The sequence below is a fragment of the Saccopteryx bilineata genome, chromosome 2 (genome assembly GCF_036850765.1).
Source record: "Saccopteryx bilineata isolate mSacBil1 chromosome 2, mSacBil1_pri_phased_curated, whole genome shotgun sequence".
Lineage (NCBI taxonomy): Eukaryota > Metazoa > Chordata > Mammalia > Chiroptera > Emballonuridae > Saccopteryx > Saccopteryx bilineata.
The window spans coordinates 353,341,669-353,360,876 of NC_089491.1; the positions used below are offsets into that span (position 1 = coordinate 353,341,669).

Sequence of the window (19,208 nt, forward strand, 5' to 3'; positions counted from 1 at the left end):
GATCACTTTGTGTCTTCTCCCCAACACACACATACCCACACACCTACACACATCCTGTCCTTGTGGACAAATCATGCATCATCTCCGTGGCTGAACACTTTAGCGTTCAGTAATATTCTCAGAGGCCCAAGGTTTTCAGGCAAATCCCAGGTCTGTGCACAAGGATACTGCATAAATCCCTTCCCTTATGAAAGACCAGCCTGAGCAGATGGGACCACTCTTAAGTAAACTGCTGAGCCCTCCCTTGTCCATCCCAGGCGGAGCAGCAGGGGGCCAGTCCTACCAGCCAGGAGAGCAGAGAGCAGCAAAAGCTGCTAATTCTGAGGCTAATGTCCACATCTCGAACTTATCTCTTTGAGGGAGGTGTCCATTTGACCACACAATCCTCCCTCCCCTCCCCCAAGGGGGAATCAGATCTTGAAGTCAGATTGGAGGAGGCCTCAGCAGACCAAGTGGTGGCCAGAGCTGGGAAAGCAAATATGAGCATCGGAGAGCCGGCCGGGGCTCGGAGACAGTGAAAGGCCAGGGCACCCCGCAAACCCAGTTGCTTTTCAGGCTAAGTCTGGGAAAATAACCTCACAACAGCTCCACTTTCTGATAACCTGGCTCGTTAATATTTATTAAACAAAAGATCTCTTAAAAAAGAAGGAAGGGCCAGATAATTAAACACTTGGTGGACTAGAGGCTTCCTCCATTCTGTTATCCGTCTCGCCCCCACCTGTAGCCCAGGCCAAATATATACACTGCACTACCTACCACCCCAGCACCTACTCATCTCCCCAGGTGTGTCAGGAAGACATAAGGCAGGTGGATGGAGAAAGAGACAGACCCGGGCACCCCAGGTGTTCACAAGGAAATGCATGGACTGTGAAATTACACCAGGGCTGGACAACTTACTACCACACTGGAACCCTTGGGGTACTAAAATAATTAACTTGCTAATCAACTACACCTTGCTTTTTTCCTTTCTTTCTGGAAAAAAACAATTGCAAATCGCCTTCACATCAGGTTCCTATGTCAGTCACTTGGAGACAAGCGATGCTTTGGAAGAAATACACTTTGTACCTCTGTGTAGACTGAAATGGATCAGACCAAGTTCGGCCTCCTCCTCCTTCTCCCCAACCCTTCCCACCAGGCCTGGGGGATACACAGAGACAGAATGTTTCTGAAGATGCAGGGTTTTTAATGTCCACGCCACAGAGCTTTTCCATCTCCACTAAGCTTTTGCACTTTCGGTCCTCTTTAGCCTGCTCGCTGGCGCTAAACAGCCAAGATCCATGTGGAGAAAAGAGGATTGATTAGAATCATAATAATAATCCCCCCGGTGTTCGTCCAGCTTTAGTGTTCACAAAGTGTTTTCACACATTATCTCATTCGGTCAGAGGCGGTTGGGTCTGGAAGAGACCTCAGCAACCATTTAGCCCCAATCCCTTGCATTATAGATGGTGAAACTGAGGCCCAGAAAGGTTAAATGTCTTTCCCAAAAGCCACAGCTAAGGACATTGTGGCCGCATCGCCTAGTTCATTGTCTAGAGATCCTGGGGTTGCCTCTGATCCCCTGAAAAGAGGGAAAGAGTATGGTCATCTTTTTTGCTCCACCGTGGGTACATAAACCAGGAAATCAAAAAATTAAAAATAGGGCATTAGAACAAATAAAGACACCTTTTGTAAAAAATTATTTGGGGGGAAGTTGGGAGTGGAATATATTAATTAACATACTTCCCTCACTGTCTCTTTGTCCCCTCCTTTCCCCCTTCTCTCCAGGTTTTAAATGTGAACGTTATGCAGTTTGAGATTTAAGGCTTACTTTGGCCGCAGGCCCTGGAGGAAAGGGTGTACTTTTCTTGGACTCAAATCTGGCACCTACTCTCCCCTAACCCCCACATTTACAGCATGATGTACTCATGTGTGCATGTGTGTGTCCACTCAAGACATTAGATTTAACTGTGAAAAACAGGCATCTTGATCCTTTCACAGATCAGATCATTTGCAAATTAATAGCCCACACACATACCCCCAAAGCTCTGGGGAGATAAAAAAAGATGTCTGATGGGGAAGGCAGAAAGATGTAAAACGGGGAAAGGAAGTACAAAATTGTATTCCGTAGGAAAATACCTCCGTGTGAATGGCGTGCATGTGTTTGGATCCGGATCTCTGCCTTTCCAAAGGGCTGCCTTGCCCGGGTTGCCCGAGCCTGTTGGAAGGTAAGTGGTTCCTTTGTGTGTTCGTTTATTACTAAGCCCAACTCTTTTCCCTCTAAAACTCCTTCTTCTCCCTGTTGAGCTGACCATGCTTCTGGATTTATGAAGAGAGATGTTTTAGCAGAAATCCCCCAGAGTGTCCCATCAGCTCTAAATCCCAGGCCCACTCACCCCCCCCTCAAGACCCCATGACACACAGCATGCCAACACGGCTTCCTCTTGCCTATGCATTAGCCATCCATTGTGGCAACCTGACATCTCTCACACATAAAACCGTAAGAGAGAAATAAAATATCTGTCTCTTGGCGAAAATAAAGCTTTGCCTCCCTCCTGATGTATAGGATATAAAATAAAGCCGCGGCTCCAATAGTGGCTTTTCCTTATGCCAGAGTTGCCTTTGCACACACAGAGACAATGAAGACGGATGGTTTGGGACGGGGCCCAGCCTCCTGGGGCCGCCTTCACCCTTTTTTTATTATGGTCCTCTCCCCCACCCACATGCCTTTTTCTTTCTTTACTTTCTTTCCTTTCTGGTTTGGATTTGCCTTTTATATGCCCTTCTCTTTCTTTCTTCTGTAACTTTATTCCTCTTGCTCACTTTCTTTCTACAGCATGACAGAGACAGGGAGAGAAAAGCCAAGTTTCTCACCTTCTCAAACATACCCACCATCTCTCCCTGCCTCCTCCTTCTCCCAGCTCTCTCTGGACTGCCAGTGCCTATGACAAATTTTGCTGTTACTGCTCGGGGATTTGCTTTGGTCAAATGTACAAATGTTCCCAAGGGACAATTAAGACTGTGTTTGGTGGGTTGGGGGAGGTTGGATTTTTTTTTTCTGGGGATCTGCCCTTTTCCCCTTCTTTCTCTCCCTAGGCAGGGTAGTTTACAGATCTCAACAATTATTTATTTAGCCTCCAAGGAGGCCAACAGCGCAAACCTGCCACCGCCATGGGGGTGAATGTAAGTTGACATTCACCTCCCAAACTCAAGCCTCAAACTGCATCACAGACAGCCAGAGAGCCTTGGGCCCCTTCCAGCCCAGTCCAACATCCTCCTGCCTCTTTTCACAGTCCTAAAAACTGAGGGTCTACGGGGGGAGATAAAGGGAGCCCCTCCGCATGATCACACAGATAGACAGAACTGTCTCCCTAAGTCACACAGTCACAGAAACATGGTTGCCTTCCTGTCTTCCCCCACATGCTGCTGCGTGTGCCTACCTTTTTACTCCCCTGTCCCCAGAGGTCTCACACTTGCCAGGTGTGCATTGCTTTCCACTGTGCTTCTGTGTCTCTCTACTCCTGCCTGGGTGAGTTTGTCCCTAGAAGCTTCTTCCCATCCTTGCCCTGACCTCACCCACCCTTACGGCTGCTCTCTCTCCATCTACCCATTGAATGGCTGCTCCCCAATCCATTCAAAAACCTCACCTGTTCCACTCAGGGCTGCAGGACATATCTCAGGGCCTGGGAAAGCTAAGTAGTAGTTGAAAGAAGGGAGGCAGTGTCTGGGCTCCTGTGGGGAGGATAGGAGAGGCTGAGATTTAGCGTTGCCTAAAGGTAGGAAATGTCCAGCAGAGGGGTAGTGGGGGGCTTTCAGCCTCTGAGATTGATGAAGGTCCTCTATGCGTGTGGAGGGCTTCTGGTCACCTCTAATCTGAGGAGATATGTATTAATGCTAACATGGAGGGGCTGGTGAAGTAGCAGCATCTACTGAATTTTGCACCCCCAAAGAGGGGTGGTGGCTTAGAGTGGCCAAGTTCAGAAAGAACTCAATCCCACTACCAAAGATAGTTAGATTTGGGGTTCTCTCCCCCTCTATCTCTTTCCACTTGATATCTCTCCAGATATCGACAATGACCAACACCATTAGGTAAGGGGAGAGAGTCAATTAGTAGGAGGATTAATTACTCGGAGGCACGAGGCCCGTTTGTCTTCCTTACGGGTGTGAGTGTGTGTTCAGACAGAGGAACACGGGCACGCACCCAAATACACATTGTTGTCACGCCGTCTTAGACGTTTTATTTATTTGTTGGATTCCTGCCCGGAGCCGCTCACACGCTTTTCCACGGGTGCTGAATCTCCCACCAAACACGCCTCCTTTTCTCCCGCCTGAGAACGCGCTTGTCACACACCCGCACACCCTCGAGTCTGCGGGCCTCCCCTCAGCGCCTGCGGGGTCCTTGGCTCTGCGCCTTTCCATGCCTTTTCTTTTTTTGTCGTCGAGGTGTCTTTCCGGGTCTTTTCCTCTACCCTTCATCTTTACTTCTTTTATCCTCTTTTAATTTCCCATATTCCTCTTTTTATTCTGGTTTTCTACCCTTACTCTTTCCCCACCCCTCTCCTCTCACTTCTCTCTCCTGCCTCGCCACCTCGCAGTCTCCCTCCGGAGACGGCCCACGTAACATCTTTGCGCCTCAGCACTGACTTGCATCTGAGATCACTACGCTCGACCTTACTCCCTTACCCATGCCCAGGACCGCTCCAGCCCTCGTGGGAAGCCAGGGTTGTTTACCCAGCCCGAGCGCACACCGTGAAGCCCCGGCCGGATACTGCCCTTTCCCGGCCTCTGGGTAACCTCCCCAACCCCCTCCCACCTACCGCCTCGGAAAGCGTGGCTGAAGCGAAGGACAAGATGAGGCAAGGTGATAAGCCCCCCCCCCCCAAAAAAAACTTCTCACCTTCTTCAATAATGCCCTGACGGATCTCCAGCAAACCGTCTACCTCCCCCCACCCCAGGAAAAAGGAGATAATACCGATCCCCAGTCTTACTATGTGGTCTTACAGTTTTTAGACATAGTGCTATAAACTGTAAAATGATGCACGCAAGTAAGTCACTTCCAGGAGGGAGTGATGAAGTGAGATTAAGGCAACCTGAGGCGGGAGCGAATGAGAGAGGGAGAGGAGAACGGGAGAGCTTGCATCAGCTCCCAGGGACTCCGGCCAGTGCCCTGCGCCGCATCTGCCGCGTCTGCAGCGAGTCCTTGCGGAGTTAGCGTGGCCTCTGGGACCCGCAGCGCTCAGGACGCGCCTGGATCTCTCCTTCCTCCCTCTTCCTGGCCCCGCGTGGCTGGCTGGTTGCGCCACAGATAACCACTTATAACATTCACTCCGCTCCAGGCGCCTCCTTTCGCGGCCTCACCGCCCTGTTTCTGGGGGGTCGTAGGCTGAGTAGGAGTGCGGGAGGCAAGGAGTCATGCGCACACGGGCGGTCACCGCTTTTGGCGGAGCAACAGCAGCGACTTGCAGGGCAGACTCGGGTCCTGGGCCTCAGGAGCCTCTCGGAACGTGGGAGAGGGAGGCGGCGTGGGGCTCGGAACCAAGGAGGCAGCGGCAAGAAAGGAGTGCCAGAGAGGGCTCCTTCAGCTCCGAACTCCAGGGAGGCTGCGGAGGGCTAACAGAGCCACCTCCGGCCCCAGCTCCCCCGCAGAGTCCCTTTTCTGGGGCTAATTCTCCAGACGCTTCTCAGAATAAAACTTCTATTGTGAAAGCCGTTTTCTGAGCATTCTGGGACCTTCTCCAAGAGTGTCTGGGGTGGTAAGGTGGAGAGGCTTCTGCAGCCACTGAGGACCCTCAGGGCACCCCGTCCAGAATTTACAGGACGTGGGGCGCTGCGCGAGGAGGGCGTTGGGCAGGACAGCGCTCGTGCGCTTCAGGACCGAGGCGGTAGTTGGCGGTGAGGAGGGGAGGTGGGCGCGCTTCGTCCCGCAGACATTGGTTTAGATGCAGAGCTGAGCTGAGAGTCTTCAGAGACGGCGAATTTGGAAAGCTTGGTGAGTTTTCTCTCCACGTCTCTGGGACCAATTTCACTTTAAAATAAAAACTCAGTGGAAACGAAGAAAACATTAATCTAGTGTGCTGTCCCCGTGGATTTTAACCCTAGACTCAGGAGTCAGGAGCTGCGCCTCGAGTCGCGCTCCCTGACCTCCCGGAAGACACTAGGGCTGGTGTTCGCGGACCTATTTACTAAACCATCTGGACTCAGGGGCCAGCAGAGCCCGAGATCCCAGAGCCCGCATCCTGTCCTCACCTTCACTTCCCTACCGCGCTGGTCTCCTCGCAGAGAGGGGTTCATTTCCCCCCTACGTAGGGGTCCCAATGTCCTTGCACCCCAAAACGAGTGTAGCAACCTCCTCCTGCCCACCCGGAAAAAGGCGGCGGGCCTTGGGTCCATGGGGTCGGCAGCCGGGTCCAGCTGTCACCCAGAGATGCCCGGCCGACTGCCTCCCCCCACCCCGTGGCCCCTCTGCTTTGCATAAGAAGTGGCCCAGCTGGGGCAGGGCCGGGGGCAAGCCGCTCGGGACGGGGTCTGCTATAGATTCCAGAAAGGGGCGGTTGGGTCGAGGGCGCCAGCGACGTGAACCAAGACAGCTGGGAGAGGGAGGGGCGTGGGGACCGCTGGACGGGACCAGCCCCTCCAGCGACCTCACCCAGCACAGCGGTCTGAGGAGGCGCCTCGGGTCCCGCTGACGTAGGCGAGGACACGGCATCGCGCAGCTCAATTGTCTCCCCGGGTCCTGAAGTACCGGTACCGGTCGGCTTGTTCCTGCAAGTGTAGGGTCTGCAGGAGGAGCACAAAGCCAAGTCTGAAGCCTGCGAAGCCGGTTGCTGGATCGGAGAACCACCACCCCATCCCCAACCCTGCTCTGGGGGAAATGCACGGCGGGGACTGATGCGAGCGAGATAACCAACCCCAACACCACCCTCCTCGCAGTGGGGAGTCCGAGCCCGGGGTGGGGGTGAAGGGCGTGCGGTGAAGACGTGAGGGTCTCCGCACCCAGAGGTCAGGATGCGCCAAGCGCGGAAGAGACGCTCGGTGGCACTGGGCTTCGGCTTCCAGTTCGGATACTTGAGGCAGAAAAGGGGCGTTGGCAGAACCCTAAAACCCCAGTCCCACTGAGGCTCAAGCCACATTCGCTGCGGCACTTTGCCGGTTCGCCGGAAGAGGGTATTTGATTGCAGAGGGCTGCATTCCCTGCCCACCCAGGCTCAGTGCCATTGTGTTTCCGCGCGTTTCCCCCGTTGGCCCCGGACCCGGCGTGTGGGGACTGTCTGAGCCGTGCACGGTGAGGGGAGCCAGCAGTCCAATACCAAAGTACCTGCTGGCTAGCTGCCTACCCCTCACTGCCTTCCGCGTTAGGGCCGAATGTGCTTTCCCAGTACCCCTTCTACGAGAAACAAACGAACAGACAAAAAACGGGGAGCAACACAGCAGGACTGCCTATCCCTGCCGCCTTCAAACTTTACTTCGGGAGAAATCTCAATTAAGTACAGAAATGGCGCTGTCGAAACGGATTTGTTATTTGACTGTTGTTGGCCAGGGAACCAGACTTAATTACTCTTCGAGGCTAAGGCTTTCAGAACCCCGAAGTGATCCTCATGACCGCGAGAAGCCGCCCCCTGAGTAGTGGTCCCAAGTTTATACTTCGAGCAGAATTAAGGGGATATGGATTCCCTGAGAGTGAACTACTTAGGGTTTGTCTGGGGGAAGTTGGTGCCAGCTCGAGGCCTGGAAAAGGGGGCTACAGGAAGCCGGGCTCACTGCCCACGCGCTGCACACCCCGATCCACAGCGGTCTCTGTGTGGCGCCCCAGAGACGCCCCTCTTTCCTACGGACACCCCACCCCCGACGCTGCAGTATTCCCGCGGTTTCCCGCCTAGTCGCTTGTTTTTGTTTGAAAAGGTGTCTCCGGATCACAGTTTTCTCACAACTCCTCACCCAAGGCGTTTCCCCACTCACTCCTTTCCCCTCCCGGGCGCCTCGCCTCCGGTCTCCCCCGCCCCCACCAGGAAACTGCCGGAATCAACTTGACCAGACCGCGCGGCGGGAAACAGACACCCAGATCTCCCAGGGCCCGGGACCCCGTGGACTTTGGATGGATTGGGGGAGGGGACACAGAAGAAAGGACCCGAGGAGGGAGATTCTGCTGCCAAGGGCCCTCCCTCCACCACTCCCCCCAAAGACGCGCGCTGTGCCCGGGCCAAACTTCTAGGCCAACCAAGAATGCAAGAAAATAAAGTGGGAGGGGAGGGGCAACATCTAATGAATTGCAAAGTCGAACAGTGCACGAGGGCCACCGGGGTTCCCAGACCCAGCTGCACCCCAACCTTCAACAAGGTTTGATACTGGATTTCCCCCCACCCTCCAGCGAACTCTACCCTCCGCCTGGCCTACTCCCGCGTTCCCACCGAAACCGAGGCCTTACCGGAGCAGGAGAGGGCCCGGGCACCTCGCCGCCCGCCGCCCGCCGCCCGCTGCCCGCGCCGCGCGGGGCTCCGGCTGCGGCCGCCGCTGGTCCTCTACGCGCGGTCTCCCGCACTCTCCGCGGCCCGGGGATGCAGAATGGGTTACAGAGGGACCGCGGGCCGCTGATTGGTCGCCGGCCGCCGTGACGTCGGCGGGCGCTGCATTAAGGCGAGGGGGCTTCCCGAGCTCAGCCAACAGCCGGGAGCAGTGACCGCGCCGCCGGAGCTGGGCAGAGACGCGCCGGGGCGGCGGGCTGGGCCGGGAGACCCGGGCCGGAGGGAAGCTCGTCCCGGGGACAGCCGGCAACGGAACCGCGGCCCCGGGCAGCGACCGCGGCGGCGGGCGCCCAACTGTTCCCGCCGCGCAGAACTGTCGCCGCTGGGCCAGGACATTTTAAAAAAAAGCTCTCCAAGGTACTCCTCCCTCCTCACGACTCCTCCCGCTGCAAAAGAAAAAAAAAGGGGGGGGGGGGGAGGAAAGAAAGAGGATAGAAAGGAAACCCAGATTTTCTACCACAACGAAAAAAGAAGGGCAAAGAAAAAGAAAAGAAAAGTCGAACGACTGTGGGGTTGCACGCAGGCAGCCGGAGCGTGGGCCAGCGATGCGGGGCTGCGCGCCCGGGCGGCCGCCAGTGGTGACTGGAACCACGATGCACGGCCAGGCGCGGTGAGGAGCCAGCCCGCGTCACCTCCCCGACGGAGTCGAGGCGCAGGGAGGGCGGTCCCGAGAACCAGGCGGCCTCCGGGCGGGCCCCGGGCCGTAGCGGCGGGGCTGGGGGGTGGGAGCGAGCGGGAGCGCCCGGCCGCCCCCTCCCGGAGTCGTCCCTCTCTGCTCTCGATCGACACAAACACTTCTCCGAAAGAGGAGAGACCTAAGCAACGACAGTCGACAGCGGGACCTTCCTCCTGCCCTCCCCTCCCCGCCGCCCCTCCGCCCACCCCGCCTCCCTCCCCGGCCCACCGCGGGCGTCCGGCGCGTCCCGACCCGCTGTGCGTGCGATACCGGCAGTTTAGGATCCAAAGCTTCTCTACTCATTTTGTTCTTTTCTTTTAAAAAAAAAGAGGAGGGCAAATCCCGGCGGCGGGCAGCCGGGCACACACACACCCGCCCTTATACCCCGACAAAAGCAGATGCACTTTGACTTCTGACAGCTCTACCTCAAGCCGGAGAGAACTCCGCGGCACTTTCCCTGCCAGCGGCTCGCCGCGTCGTCCTCTTCCTTCACCGCCTCCGTTTTATTTATTTATTTCCATTGCTGTCACCGCTCCCGGTGACCTTCACTCCCCCGCGGGCTCCGGGCAGAGGAACGGCTTTCGCGCCCGCCCGAGACGCTTCCCGTCGCCCCAGGAGCTGCGGCGGCGCGGCCGTGTCCCGGGGCCTGGGGACTCCCCGCCGCACGCCGGCGAGGCGCTCCGTCCCCCTCCGTTCGCCGCCTTTCCTCCTGTTTTGATTTCCTGGTGCGGGCTTTGGCTTGCACCTCCGAGCGTGTCTCCTCTTTGTGGAGGGGCTGGGGAGCTCGTTTCGGTGGTCTTCGGGAGTCATCCCCTCGGCTCTACCCGCTCTTCTCTCTCCCGGCCTCCCCCGACCAAACCAAAGACCATGGTGCACTGTGCCGGCTGCAAAAGGCCCATCTTGGACCGCTTCCTCTTGAACGTGCTGGACAGGGCCTGGCACGTCAAGTGCGTCCAGTGCTGTGAATGTAAATGCAACCTGACCGAGAAGTGCTTCTCCCGGGAAGGCAAGCTCTACTGCAAGAACGACTTCTTCCGGTGAGTGGTTCCCTCGCGCGCCCCCGCGGCTCCCTCCCCGCGGGCCCTTCCCGGCCCACCGCGGATCAGAGGTCGGCGCGGCCGCGCTCGGGGCTGCCTTTGAAGAGGGCAGCCGAGTCCCGTGGGCGCCCGCCTCTCCGCCAGCTGGCTCGCTGGGCGCCGGGGACGCGGCCCCGCTCGCGTCCTGGGGATCGTAGGTCTTGGCTTAGCGTCCCGCGCCTGGGAAGAACGGGTCTGCGCCCGCCTCAGCCCAGAAGCCCCTCTAAGCCTGGAGGAAGGCAGCGCGACCTCGGTCGCCGTCGCTCTGGGCCCTTTCCCAGTGCGCGGAGCTGGCTCTCCAGCAACTGTCTTCTCCCGGCCTCCTGGGTTGCTTGCCCTCCGGGCTGAGCTTTGGAGCCCGTCTAGGTCCAGGCCACCGACTTTTTCCGTCTTGGTGGAAACCGCCGAGCTTTTTGCACGGGGTGTCCGAGTCGCTTGCCTTTGCAGCGGCAGGAAAGAGCCCCTATCCTGCACATCCCGGGGCGTCCTCGAAACCCCAGCCGCCCTCCAGGCGTCGGCCTAGGCAAACTGCCCCGCCGGGACTGGGAAATGCCCCGGGGCTGCAAGCCTCCGCAGAAGTCTATTCCCTAGATTTCCCTGCTGCCCGAGTTTGGCGGGAGGTTTAGCCTCTGCCCTGCGTGGACCGCGGCTCTGAGGTGCGGGCTCCGCTCGGAGCTCTTCCAAGCCCTGCCTGCCACCCCGAGCCACCTCCTGGAGGCAACCCCGGGGAAGAGCCGAGATTTCTCCGGACGCCCCTCCCTCGTTTGGCATTTTAATTGTATTCCCTTAAACTCTCTATTTTATCACCAAGTCCACACAAACATACAGTCAACAGAGAAGAACAGGAGCAAATTGTAATCCCCTTGCTTGAAATCTCCCAGTTTACTCAGCTGACTTGGTCTGTTTTCTTCGGAGCCTGCAGTAACAGATCAACCTGGGACACGGGGTGGGAGTTCAAAGCCGTCTGTCCCCAGTGCCTCCGCAGCACGCGTGGCTCTGGTTGCGGGGGACCGTGGAGCACAGTGCTGTGCACGCTGGTATTGCCCGAAGGAAGCGCAGTGGACCCCCTGAGCGCCCGCAGGCCGTGCCCGGTTTCCCCGGGACTAGCTGGAACCCAGCGGGTGGCTGCAAACCGCGCTGGCTGCCGGTGGGCCCCGAGGCCTGGCCCTCGGAAAGCGTGGCCCGGCACCGAGAGCCAAGCCGCGACTCCAGCTTGCGCTAAACTGCCCGGCTCTGGGCTTGAATGTGGCGGCGGTCCATCTGCGGGCGTCTGGGCGCTCCGCGGCCGTTGTTCACGCGGCAGGACTGGACCTTGCCGACCCCAGCACCCGCCCCCACCCTCGGCCTGCGCGCGGTCAAAGAGAAGCGACGCTAGGGGAGAAAAGTGACGCTCGGGAGATGCGTTTATATGGAGCTCTAATAAGAGTTTGTTTCCTGAATCTGATCGGAAAATAAGTGCCCCCCTCCCCTTTCCTTCGCCACCTGGCCACCTTTTTCGGCAGCGCTTTTTCCTCTGGGACAACACTGGGCATGAGGTTAGGGGGGGGGCAGCTTGCTCTCTCACTCTATTTGTACCTCCTCCGACTTTTTGTGGCGCCCCGCACTTTCTCTTCCTGCTTTCTTGCCTGGTTGATCGGCATTGTCTTTCTTTTTGTCTGTCTCTCTCTTATCTTCCTTCCCCCTTCCTCCCCACCTTTCCCCACATCTTTCTCCCCGCCCCTGTGTCCCCTGCCCCTCACCAACCCCCCTCTCCCCGCGCAGGTGTTTCGGTACCAAATGCGCGGGCTGCGCTCAGGGCATCTCCCCTAGCGACCTGGTGCGGAGAGCGCGGAGCAAAGTGTTTCACCTGAACTGCTTCACCTGCATGATGTGTAACAAGCAGCTCTCCACCGGCGAGGAGCTCTATATCATCGACGAGAACAAGTTCGTCTGCAAAGAGGATTACCTAAGCAACAGCAGTGTCGCCAAAGAGAACAGCCTCCACTCGGGTGAGGCCCTAATTCCCAGCTAGCTAGGCTCGGGCAGGTACTGAGGGAGGAAGGCCCGCCAAGGCCGCTGCTCACCTCTCCCTTCCTTCTCCCCAGCCACCACGGGCAGTGACCCCAGTTTGTCTCCAGACTCCCAAGACCCGTCGCAGGACGACGCCAAGGACTCGGAGAGCGCCAACGTATCGGACAAGGAAGGGGGCAGCAACGAGAACGACGACCAGAACCTGGGCGCCAAGCGGCGGGGGCCACGCACCACCATTAAAGCCAAGCAGCTGGAGACCCTGAAGGCTGCGTTCGCCGCGACGCCCAAGCCCACGCGCCACATCCGTGAGCAGCTGGCTCAGGAGACTGGCCTCAACATGCGCGTCATTCAGGTCAGGGCCCCCGGCGTGCCACTCAGTTTCCCCGAGACCCCCATGGCTCCTCCAGGTCAGCTTCCAGGGATCTGAGCAAGTTCTTGGAAGCTGGCCTTGGAAGAGAGAGGATGAAGGCCAGACACACCCTACCCCTTGCAACCTTTGAAGCACGCTAGATTCTTAGAACTCCTAGAAACCCCTAGGTCTCCTCCTCTTCTCGGTCCAGTGCTGGTGGCAGTAGGGGTGAAGGGGGAGGGAAAGGGAGTTCGGCAGGAAGGAGCCTGGAGGAAGACGCATTGTTCGACACCACGGTGAGAGTTGGGACCCTTTTTTCTGCTCAGAGGTCATTGTCAGACTTAATTGGTTCCTCTGGCTTCTGCACCAGGAGATCTCTCTCTCTCTGCACCCCAACCCCAATTTTGTGGGTCTTTTGCCCCAGTTAGATAAGTCCCAGAATAGAGGCTAGCCCTTCAAAGAGAGGCAGGGCCTCAGGCAGAAGGAAGCCCTACCTCAGTTGGTCCCCAGTGGAATGAGGAGGGGAGGTGACCATCTGGGCAGCTGGGCAAGTGTTGTAAGCTGAGACTGGGTGTGATTTGGGTTGAGTTTCGGGTCCAAGATGAGGTGTCCAGTTCTCTGTGCTTGGATGCTTGCTCTTTGAAGGTGTGGATGGATGGGTGTGCCTGGGAGGCTGAGTGTGCCTTCAAGCTGCCCTCAGAGGGAGGCCCTGTGGCCTCTGGAAGGCTGTGTCAACGTCTGTGTACATGAATGGGAGGCTGCATCTCTGTGTCACTATGAGTGAGAGGCTGTGGATAAGTATCTTTGGCACTGGGAGATTGTGTGTGAGTGTAAAAGGAGATTGTGCGTTTTGGTGTCACTATCTTTGGAAGACTGAATGTCAACAGGAGGCTGTTTAGTTTTCTGTCACTATCATGTGGGGGAGCGAGCTGCCAGGGGCTGTGAAAGGAAAACTGTGTGTGTCTGACACTGCTTGGGGGGGGGGGGGTTGAGTGTCTATGTGTGTACAGCCCCTGAGAAGCTGTAGTTATGACAGTGTTACTGTTAGAAACAACTCCAACTGCCTCACGTTGGGCAGGGCGGCTTGCCCAGGCAGGAATCCAATTCACCATTGGCTCAGGGGCCGCCCTACGCGGTCCTAGTTAGAAGACCGCCCTCCCCAATACACAGCACGCGCGCGCGTGTACACACAGACACACACACACACACACGGCCTGAGAGCTAGGCAGTGGAAGGTTGAGGGGCCAGCCGGTGACGCGCCCGAAGTGGGAAGTGGGGTCTTCGTGGCTTCAACCCTTGGCGTGTATGCTTCAGGTCTGGTTCCAGAACCGACGCTCCAAGGAACGGAGGATGAAGCAGCTGAGCGCGCTGGGCGCCCGGCGCCACGCCTTCTTCCGCAGTCCGCGCCGCATGCGGCCGCTCGTGGACCGCCTGGAGCCGGGCGAGCTCATCCCCAACGGGCCCTTCTCCTTCTACGGAGGTGGGTGTGTTGCCCCGTGCAGGGCTCGGCCAAGCCGGGGTTGGCTTCGTTGGAAGCGGGTGGCAGCGCCGAGGGCGCTTCCTGCTTTCCGGAGAGAAGTGGAAAGATGGGTGGAGGCTGGGAAGTAAATCGAGCAGAAGGTAGTGAGACCGGAGGCCGGTTTCCCGACCCCTGGAAAGAAGCGGGTGGTCAGGTCGGGAGAAGTTCCCGTGTGTGTGCACCAGCCTCCTCCCCGCTCCAAGCCGGGCAGGGAGCCCGCGAACCGGGCGTCCCCGCGCCGCCCCTCCCGGCCGGCCGGGAGCTCCTCCCCGCGCTTTCCACCGCCCCCTCCCTGACACGCTCCTTCCCGCCGCTCCGCAGATTACCAGAGCGAGTACTACGGGCCCGGGGGCAACTACGACTTCTTCCCACAAGGCCCCCCGTCCTCGCAGGCCCAGACGCCGGTGGACCTACCCTTCGTGCCGTCGTCCGGGCCGCCCGGGACGCCCCTGGGCGGCCTGGACCACCCGCTGCCTGGCCACCACCCGTCGAGCGAGGCGCAGCGGTTCACCGACATCCTGGCACACCCCCCCGGGGACTCGCCCAGCCCCGAGCCCAGCCTGCCCGGGCCTCTGCACTCCATGTCCGCCGAGGTCTTCGGGCCCAGCCCGCCCTTCTCGTCGCTGTCGGTCAACGGGGGGGCGAGTTACGGGAACCACCTGTCTCACCCTCCAGAGATGAACGAGGCGGCCGTGTGGTAGCGGGGTCTCGCCCGGTCCGCGGAGTTCGTGGTTGTACAGAAATGAACTTTTATTTAAGAAAAATAGGAAAAAGAAAAAAAAAAAAAAACAACCATAGAGAGCAAGTCACTCCCGCCCCCCACCTTCCTCCAGCTTCGGGACCGTTTCCGTCTGGGGAAACCGGATGGGAAAGGGGGACACAAAACAGGATCCAAATCTGCCCGGAGGTAGGACTGGGACCCGAGAGCCGGCTGGCCAGGTGCAGGACTGGGGCTCCGGAAGGGAAATGCAGACCTCTCCCCACCGCCCACCCGGGCCCGGCTCCGTGAACTGACTCCGCGGGCGGCTCAGAAACCACCTCCGCGGCCGCGAAGGCGCACAGCACAGCGGTGACGCCCGGAGCCGCGGGGAGGGCGGCTGCGTCCACAGCCGGGGGCGGGAGGTAGAGCGTCCCTGGGCGCTCCCAGGCCAGCCTTGGAGGTTCTGGCCCTGGGAAATCTAATATTAATATTGTTGGTCTCAGAGTTCAGCAATAGCGACCACAAACTCTTATAGCTTCAGAATCGCCGACCTGCTGTGCATCAGGTGGGACTATATATATATATATTTTTTCGTCTCTGGGTTTTTTGTTTTTTGTTTTTGCCAAAATAGCAAAATTCTAAATGTAAAGCCCTCAGTATCAACTCTTCTACCTTCACAAAGCTCTACACAGATACATGCAGACACACTGTATAGAATGGTCTCCAGACAGACCTCTCAGTAAAATGACTTGAACATCAGCTGTACAAGAAAAGTATTCTTACACACACAAAGTTAAAAAAAAAAAAAAAGACTATTGAACTAAAAACAGTCAACTGTTTACGTATAATGTTAAATTCAGGAGTTCAGTGTTTTACTAATATATCCTGTTTTGAAACCTCTTGTTCAAAAACAAAATGTTTTGAGCAATCAACCAAAATTGTTCATTTTCTTTTCCTGTAGATGTTCTGACAGATTTGCAGGGCTCACAGCTCACTGTGCTAGTATGTAAAAAGATGTTGTTTACAGGCAAAAAGAGAAAACAAGATATTCAGACACTTGCCAAATAGAATAATTATAGCACAAATACTGTAAAGGTGCCTGGCACCACAACCTGAAAAAGTGTTAAAAAGTGTTACAAGGTTTAAGAATAAAACATCTTTGCTAATTTTTAGTCCTGTTGAACGTTCATGGAATTGTTAATATGACTTATATAGACCCACACAGGTTTTATTTTTGTGTCTTTAAAATAAAAGTCCAAAATATTTAAATTTTATGGTCAAATATGCAGTCAACAGCTGCTACTTTTTTCTTTATATATTAAATTTCTCATATGTCTTTTATTGTTCTGATAAACCTAAGCTTGTGTGACCTCCAGTGCATATTAGACCATTCACTGTATGAAAGAAAACATGTTGAATAAATTTGTGAGTTTTTAATAAAAATAGAAAATCTGATGTTTAGATAATTGGCGTGTTATTTGATGTTTTAAGAACTGGACGGGAGGCAGCATGGAGAGCTGAATGCCCCATCAGAAGCGAGGCAGGACTGGGATAGCTGTTTTTACCTTGGCTGTGGTTGGACCCCTTTGCTAATAATGCCAGCCAAGCTTTTCTCTATGACTTCCTGCTGTTATTAACTACAGATTTGCATTCTGTGGATTTAACTGATACAGTTGAAAAGATGTTTGCTGATAAGTTAATAGAGAATTTGAAATAGAAATCAAATCCATGGCTCAAAATGAGTGACCCCAGTCTGTGATTAGGCATAAGATCCCATGCACTCTCCCCACCTCCTGCACAAACAAAAATGGACTTGTAAATGTCAGTTACCTGCATATGTATAATTAGGGGTGATCCTTTTCAGTTTCAATTCATTTCCCATAGATACTCCTGCTTTCGAATTTGGTGGTTTTAAAGATAATGTAAAATGAATGCTCAATACAGTTAGAAATGACATACTTTAATCCCTTTCACACAAATGACATGAAATAGTTGTTTTTATAATATTATTTACGTTTAAAGTTTCCCAGAAGGAAAACTATTTTGCTTGGCACAGATATGTATTACGTTTCTTTGAAAGATGAGTAAAAATAACCAATAGAGAAATCAAACATCAACTGGCAGTTGCCAATCGGTTCTGAAAAGTAGTTCAGTCCCTTCCAATCCTTCATTAAATATGAAAAGAATTTAAATATTTTATCTACTATGAAATATGTGTGTTTTAATATCAGACTCTATTAGAGTTCCAGAATTTATTTTCCGTATCACCTAGATTTCAGTCTGGATCATTTGCTTCCTTATTATTTTTTTTTAAATCAAGGTTTTACATTAAATGGTATGTAATTTCCAGTGTTGTTTTTATATTTTGTTAAGACACAACCAAGTGTATCTTTCCTAACAAGAAGGCTTTAAAATAAGTAATATTTCATTGCGCCCATATGAAGGCTTATCCAATGAGGAGGACTGTCAGGGAGGAATCTGACAGTGTTCTTGCAGGAATCCAAATTTATAAAATACAGGGGAGACTTTTGAAATAGTTAGCCTCTGCGCACAGCACTTTCCTTTATCTGCTTTATATGCAATCACTGGATTGGCTCATTTTTTGCCCTTTTAGCATTTATTTGTGTTAAATCATAGCTAAGTTATTTACTATAGCCACCCCCCTTTAAAGACATTCATTTAACTGAACCTATGCTCATTTGAGAAGCTGCATTTTCCTATCAAGCCTGCTGAATTATTTAGCAGCTTTATTGTGGAATCGGGCACTTGATAAGATGCGTTTTAGAGTTGGGTGCTCAGTATGGACTCAATTTTTCTCTTTGGCTCTGTGGGAACATCCCAGTCTTTCCCCCCTTGGCGCTGTATCCTGAACCCTAAGGAATACCTGAATAGGTGGCAAAGCTTAGCAGTCAATTTTGGAGCTGCCCGAGAGAAGGAGATCTAGAAATGTCTGGGATTGTTCTTGTTTTCATTAGAGTCACGCTGCCCAACTGGGTCCTGAGGTGCAGAAAAGCACTGTACCATCCTCACCCTGTGGGACTGGGAGCTCCCAGGAAAGATGTGGGGCCCAGAGGGGAGCATCAAGGCAGTCCCCTCCTGCTCAGGAAGGCAGTCTTCCCTCTGGCTAGGCTCGGCAACCTAGTTCTTCCTTGCAGCCATCTTAACACTGCAACCTCTTATGCCTTTTGCCACCTGCCCTCAGGGTGCCAGCAGCAGGAGCCGCCATCTGCCCTGGGCGAGGGAGGCAGAAAATCAACCACCCAACTTCTCCAGGCTAGGGGAGGCTGTGGGAGTTTGGGGGCTACTTTAGAGTAAGACAGAATTGGGGAGGACTATGCTTGGAGAGCCAGGAAAAGCACTGCCAAGGGCCTGGCACCTGGAGTTTGATAGTATCTGAGAAGAGAGAAGAGGCAAGTAAAAACTGGTTTCCCTAAACTCTTGAAACTCTTGGTCGTGCCACAGGCAGTTGATTGAAACAAGGGAGTTATCTAATGTCACCTTTGCTTATTCTATGCTATTCCTACATCTGTCTGCCACTTTGCAGCCCTTAGGCAGCAGGGAGAGAGCCCGTGAACAGGAGAGCCCGTGAACAGGAAGGCCCTATGACCTTCACTGGAGAGCACTGTTCTTTTGGGAGTGTGCTTCCATTTATTCCCATCTTCCTGCTTATCTCATCTGTTCTCATCTCTAGAGTAGTCAAAGGTTTACATTTGTCCTAGAAAATAAAGTCTTTGAAATATGCCCTCCTATAGTCCACCCTGTCTCCATCCTATCCCCACCAGGAAAACCCTTTCCTTCTCAAGAAACTAGAGGGGGGGGGGGGGGGGGACAGAGAGAGAGCATTTAGAAGGTTGCTCTTCTGCCCTATGCCTCAATTTTTCTCAGTTGCATCTTAAGCTTTAGAATTCTTTTCATTTTTCTCCATTCATGGAGCCCCCTCCCTATAGTCAGTATGGGATAAAAAAGGAGGGGAAACATTTTAGAGGCCATGGGATGTGTGTGACAGAGTGGTCTTGATTTCTTCCTCAAAAGGCTTCCCACGTCAGTGGGGACCAGGACAGAGAAGGGAGAAGAGGTAAGCAGGTCTACAGCATTTTTTTGTCCAAAATCACCCAGCAGTGTTCTGTTTGCATGACAGCTTAGAGCTGATCTCTGACCTGCCTTGCCTTCTTCCCTCTTTCTGCCTTTTCTTTACCCCTAGTCCTGGTTTCTAAGCATTATTAGTGTCCAAAATAGGAGGGGAAGAGGACTGTGGGAGGTAATTTCCTAAATGTAGGCTGAGAGAAACATTTTTGTCCTCTGAATCTTAGAGCAATGGCCCCTTGTTGCGTGCTTTTGCTCTGAGTGGCCCTAGACAGAGGCGTCAGACTGCAATTACAGGGG

The 19,208-nt window shown here is 54.6% G+C and overlaps 1 protein-coding gene across 1 annotated transcript; it reads left to right on the forward strand.

Annotated features, from left to right (window-relative positions):
* The first annotated feature begins 8,612 nt into the window (after nt 1–8,612).
* On the forward strand, nt 8,613–16,291 carry LHX1 (LIM homeobox 1). Its single transcript, XM_066262784.1, has 6 exons — nt 8,613–8,852; nt 9,019–10,208; nt 12,009–12,235; nt 12,332–12,609; nt 13,921–14,086; nt 14,447–16,291. Exons 2-6 carry the CDS (start codon nt 10,039–10,041, stop codon nt 14,824–14,826), a joined length of 1,221 nt encoding a protein of 406 aa, XP_066118881.1. The 5' UTR covers nt 8,613–8,852; nt 9,019–10,038; the 3' UTR covers nt 14,827–16,291.
* Nucleotides 16,292–19,208: the final 2,917 nt, after the last annotated feature.